This window comes from Procambarus clarkii, chromosome 54 (assembly GCF_040958095.1).
Source record: "Procambarus clarkii isolate CNS0578487 chromosome 54, FALCON_Pclarkii_2.0, whole genome shotgun sequence".
In the NCBI taxonomy this organism is placed as follows: Eukaryota; Metazoa; Arthropoda; class Malacostraca; order Decapoda; family Cambaridae; genus Procambarus; species Procambarus clarkii.
In genome coordinates, this window is record NC_091203.1 from 8320565 (window position 1) to 8326765 (window position 6201).

Genomic DNA, 6201 nt, shown 5'->3' on the forward strand with positions numbered 1-6201 from the left:
ACAAGGATAAGATTTGATAAATTCAGTTATTTGACTGAACACTGGCTCTGTTTAAATCAGAGATTTAAACATACATAGTCTAACCTAGCTCCATAACTAACAGCCAATTTATTCTAATTAGAATAATAGATCTCGTAATAATTTTGCAAAAATAGTGGCATTTACTATCTTAAAAAGCTCGGGTGCAGGGGGGGGGGGTTATGTAAAAGCCTGGTTTGTGCCTCGGAGAGGCTATGGGATCCAGTAAGATCGTCCTTCCTTTCCTCCCTAGAATCTGGATGTAGCAGGTGCTCAATTGTCAAAAGTGAAAAATTGGTTTTGTCTTCCGAATGCACCATTTCTGTAAATTTGCTAATAATCTTTTAAAAATAGTAAATGCCATTATTTTTGCAAAATTATTACGAGATCTATTATACTAATAACGGTTTGATAAAATACAGTAGACTGCCTACTGGATAATAGTTCCAGTCCACCTGTAGACAGGGATCTCACATCAGCTTGTATATTATACAAGGATAAGATTTGATAAATTCAGTTATTTGACTGAACACTGGCTCTGTTTAAATCAGAGATTTAAACATACATAGTCTAACCTAGCTCCATAACTAACAGCCAATTTATTCTAATTAGAATAATAGATCTCGTAATAATTTTGCAAAAATAGTGGCATTTACTATTTTAAAAAGCTCGGGTGCAGGGGGGGGGGGGTTATGTAAAAGCCTGGTTTGTGCCTCGGAGAGGCTATGGGATCCAGTAAGATCGTCCTTCCTTTCCTCCCTAGAATCTGGATGTAGCAGGTGCTCAATTGTCAAAAGTGAAAAATTGGTTTTGTCTTCCGAATGCACCATTTCTGTAAATTTGCTAATAATCTTTTAAAAATAGTAAATGCCATTATTTTTGCAAAATTATTACGAGATCTATTATACTAATAACGGTTTGATAAAATACAGTAGACTGCCTACTGGATAATAGTTCCAGTCCACCTGTAGACAGGGATCTCACATCAGCTTGTATATTATACAAGGATAAGATTTGATAAATTCAGTTATTTGACTGAACACTGGCTCTGTTTAAATCAGAGATTTAAACATACATAGTCTAACCTAGCTCCATAACTAACAGCCAATTTATTCTAATTAGAATAATAGATCTCGTAATAATTTTGCAAAAATAGTGGCATTTACTATTTTAAAAAGCTCGGGTGCAGGGGGGGGGGGGGTTATGTAAAAGCCTGGTTTGTGCCTCGGAGAGGCTATGGGATCCAGTAAGATCGTCCTTCCTTTCCTCCCTAGAATCTGGATGTAGCAGGTGCTCAATTGTCAAAAGTGAAAAATTGGTTTTGTCTTCCGAATGCACCATTTCTGTAAATTTGCTAATAATCTTTTAAAAATAGTAAATGCCATTATTTTTGCAAAATTATTACGAGATCTATTATACTAATAACGGTTTGATAAAATACAGTAGACTGCCTACTGGATAATAGTTCCAGTCCACCTGTAGACAGGGATCTCACATCAGCTTGTATATTATACAAGGATAAGATTTGATAAATTCAGTTTTTTGACTGAACACTGGCTCTGTTTAAATCAGAGATTTAAACATACATAGTCTAACCTAGCTCCATAACTAACAGCCAATTTATTCTAATTAGAATAATAGATCTCGTAATAATTTTGCAAAAATAGTGGCATTTACTATTTTAAAAAGCTCGGGTGCAGGGGGGGGGGGGTTATGTAAAAGCCTGGTTTGTGCCTCGGAGAGGCTATGGGATCCAGTAAGATCGTCCTTCCTTTCCTCCCTAGAATCTGGATGTAGCAGGTGCTCAATTGTCAAAAGGTGCAGGTGCTCAAATTGTCAATTGTCAATTGATTATGATTATGGTTTTGGCCTCCACCACCCTCTCACCTAACTTGTTCCAACCATGTCTACCATGCTGCTTGCGAAAGTTAATTTTCTAATATTTCTGTGGCATCTTTGTTTGGTTACCTTTTACAATATCTTCTTTTTATTCTACCATCTAGTTTTGGCATTTTATGCCTCTAACCTGGGAGCCACTTATTGGCAAGTCTATACCTTTACCAGTTGATGTGATTCTTTAGATATGGGCACCATATCTCCAGGTGTCCTACACAATTAGCTTTAATTAAATTTTCCAAAATTATCACTTACACTTGTAATACAGGGTTCTAGGTTCCCTATAGTGTCCTTTATTGAAATAGAGTTTAACAACAATTTCAATGTCCCTATTTTCTTTTAGATTATATCTCAACATATAATTAATGTCCAACAGGACATGATTACTCTTTCCAATGGGAGGATGGTATTGAATATTTGATCTAGTACTGATGGAATAATTTATATAATAATCACTAGAAATTATTTCGATAAGAATTTGAATTTATGCATGTCTTTGTTTTGGCATGCCTCTATTTCCATATGTTACATTTCTGCATGTCTCCAATTCTGGAAGTGTTCACTTTTGCATGTGCCTGACAAGGATGTTATATGCACCAGCTTTAATTATCACACATTGTATATAATGAATGACTTATTTTTAGAATTTTAATACATATTGCATCTGTCAATACATTATTAACAATAATATAGGTAATATGGTAGTCTAATGTAGAAATTTGACACTCTTTAACAGAATGTACGAGTATAAGCGAAAAAAGCGACTCCAATACAACAACAGATGGATGCAAGTATCAAGAAGGCTAAAACGTATACACAAAATGCATCCAAATACAGCTGTACACACTAGTGAACCCATTAATCTTACTGAGGCAGCATCAAGTTCAGAGATTGAGTCGTCAGACAATGACATTAGTTCTTTTGAAGCTGAGTCAAATCAAGAGTATGGATTAGGCTCTGAAATTGATGATTTACACATGAATCTTACTGATATTCATGATGTATTATCTAATTCTCAAAGTGAGGAGGAGAATGATGACCATGATAATCATCATTCACTTGTTTACCCACAGAATTTATTAATTCAGTGGGTAAACAAGAATGGTGTTACACACAATGCTGTTGATGAATTATTAAAAATTTTGAGGCAAATGGGAATTGACTACTTACCAAAAACAGCTCGGACACTAATCAGTTCTGAAAGGTACATAGAAACTCAGCAAAAATCTGGAATGAAATATGTCTACTTTGGGTTAAAAGAGGAACTGTTAAAAAACATAAGTAGATATCCAAAAGCAACTATAAAAGGACTGAGACAATTATTATTGTCATGTAACATTGATGGCCTTCCTATATTTAGAAGCAAAAATGATGCTTTGTGGCCAGTTCTCTGTGCAGTAATGAATATTACACCTTTGAAAGTCTTTCCAGTTGTCCTCATGTATGGACGTTCTAAGCCAAGTGATTTAAATTTCTTATATGATTTTATATCTGATATGGATGACCTTTTGTTGCATGGGATTCAGTATGGTAACAGAACTATCAACATAAAATTACAATGTGTAATTTGTGATGCACCTGCTAAGGCTATGGTGAAGTCCATAAAACTGTTTTCAGGTTATTATGGCTGTGACAAATGTGAACAGAAAGGTACTTGGATGGGGAAAATGACATATCCAGAAGTAACAAATTTAACCATTAGAACAGACACACGCTTCCGTAATCAATCTAACTCGCAACATCATCATGGTAAATCACCATTCTGTGACTTGAACATAGACTTAATTGCAGCGTTTCCCATTGACTATATGCACCAGGTGTGCCTTGGTGTTATGAAGCGACTTCTTGTCACCTGGATACGGAAAAACACATTTAAATTATGTAGCCGCCAGATTTCTGAAATTAGTGCTAGATTGGTGAGCATAAAAGATTTTGTGCCCAATATTTTTGCACGTAAACCACGAGGTTTGGAAGAAATTGACAGATGGAAGGCAACTGAATACAGACAGTTTCTTCTCTACACAGGAAAGCTTGTATTGAAAGGTATTCTACCCCAAGAGATGTATGATCATTTCCTTACTCTCAGTGTTGGTATAAGTTTTCTTGTTTCGCCCACATGTATGTCCTTAAAATACGGCAAATATGCTCATGACCTTTTGCTGAATTTTGTATCAAGGTGTGGTGATCGGTATGGGAAAGATTTTCTAGTCTACAATGTTCACAGTTTGATTCACCTAACAGCAGATGCTGAGGAACATGGTACTCTTGACAGTTGTTCAGCTTTTCCATTTGAAAATTATTTGCATCAGCTGAAAAAGATGGTCAGATCAAGTAAAAATCCAATTGTCCAAATTACAAAAAGAATAAAGGAGGCTGAAAATACCATGATTTATAAAACATCTCCAGATAATAAAATTTCTCATAAATTTCCTAACAATGTATATTCGTTACCTGGATATAATTGCTGTGAAGTGTTAAGGACTGTACACAGCCGAAGAAGTGAAGAAAATTACTTCATTGTTAGGGTATATCCTTTTCAAAGCCCAATATTTACTAGTCCTTGTGATTCAAGAATATTTGGGGCCTTCAATGTTAATCCACGTAAGGACTTTTTAAAAAAAGTGTATAGGATTAACACATCAACCAGAGGAATGTTAATCAAGAAAACAGAAAGTACTTATATCTTCTTGTCAATACTACATGATTTATGACTAGTAAGTTTCTTGTGATTGTTTTTGATTCTTGTGCAAGCTGTAGGAATACTCTTTGCTTACATTGCAAAATTTTTAACTTTAGTAAAAAGTATTGTTCACCATCATAACATATTAGAATTAAGGTTAACATTGTTGTTTAGTACTATATAAAATTAGTGACTGCTTATTTTCTTAGACACTGATAATGTGCTGCAGAAAATGTCCCTAATCAGTTTAAATTTGTAGATGGCTGAATCTGAAAATAAATACATCGTTGTGGAAGATGAAGAAGGAGAATTGTCAATCATCCATATCAAATGGATGTTTAGTGCATCTGATGTAAGTCAATATATATATATATTGTTTATTTGCAAAATTAAAACATTAGTATTTAAAATATGTGTATATGATATATGTTGATAGATTTAGAGATATATATGTATATAATATATGAAATACAGTGGGGCCTCGATTTATGAGACATACATTTACATATACATATATTTACAAATATATGTCCCCTTTCCAGGGATCAAACGTGGGCTATTGGCCACGTGAAAACCAATCATCGAAAGCCAAAAGAGGAGAAATACCAGACCCATCGAAATGGAGACGTTTCAACATCAGCAAGATTTATTCCATTGATAGTAATTAAATACAAGCATTGATTCATATGGTTAAATCAAAAATTTCTCAATGTTTTGATGTTATACAAAGTTTCGTAATAATGAATTATATATACTCTAATTTTTATTATAGGTACTTGGGAACTTGCCCTAAAACACCTTAAAAAGGCAGAAGAAACGTCAAATATGGAAAGTGACACAGACACAAGTTATCACCATAGGGCAGTAAAATACAGAAGAATACCAAATGATGTGGATAGAGGTATGTAGGAATGAATGTTTAGAGTTATTCAAAATAATTGTTAAAAAAATGAAACATGATTGGCTTAATGGAACAAATAATCTTATTTACTAGGTAATATATTTTGCTAGGTAATATATTAAAATATATATATAGATATATGTTAATAGTTTTTCTGAATGCATTAAACGTTTTTGTTTCAGACAGTGAAGATTCACCACCAAGAAAAGTAACTGTTTCCATGCCCCGAAAGACTGCCGAGTGTAAGCTGACTCTAGATGAACATCAAAATAATATGATACAGGAATCAGGTAATTTAATTTAATTGAAAACATTTTATTTCTTTTTGAATGATGGTTTTCTTTTTAACAGAACAAGACAGAACTGGACAGAACTATTTTGTATTTAAAACTATTTTGTAAATATTTTCTATACAATGCTAATACGCTTCCACCCCTGACAGAATCATGTGGGACCAGCAAGTCTATCTGCAGGCCCAGTAAAATACCTTCCCCTCAAACTCCTAGACAAGACAGAACTGGTAAGCTTTAAGTAACTGGAGAAACATTTACATACACAGATAGTAACGTACTTGTGTATGATTTTAATGTAATATATTTTTACCAGCCTTCAGGGTGATGGAAACACTTTAAATGGTGTCGCTCCATTGTGTGAAACAAAATTTTTTAATGCATTCATAAAAGCTATAAGCTAATGTAATAATTCA

General features: G+C 33.9%; 1 protein-coding gene across 1 annotated transcript; it reads left to right on the forward strand.

Annotated features, from left to right (window-relative positions):
* The first annotated feature begins 4351 nt into the window (after positions 1–4351).
* Positions 4352–5801, forward strand: LOC138352512 (uncharacterized). The gene is made up of 5 exons (XM_069305011.1): positions 4352–4628; positions 4854–4946; positions 5137–5254; positions 5367–5495; positions 5678–5801. Exons 2-5 carry the CDS (start codon positions 4854–4856, stop codon positions 5797–5799), a joined length of 462 nt encoding a protein of 153 aa, XP_069161112.1. The 5' UTR covers positions 4352–4628; the 3' UTR covers positions 5800–5801.
* Positions 5802–6201: the final 400 nt, after the last annotated feature.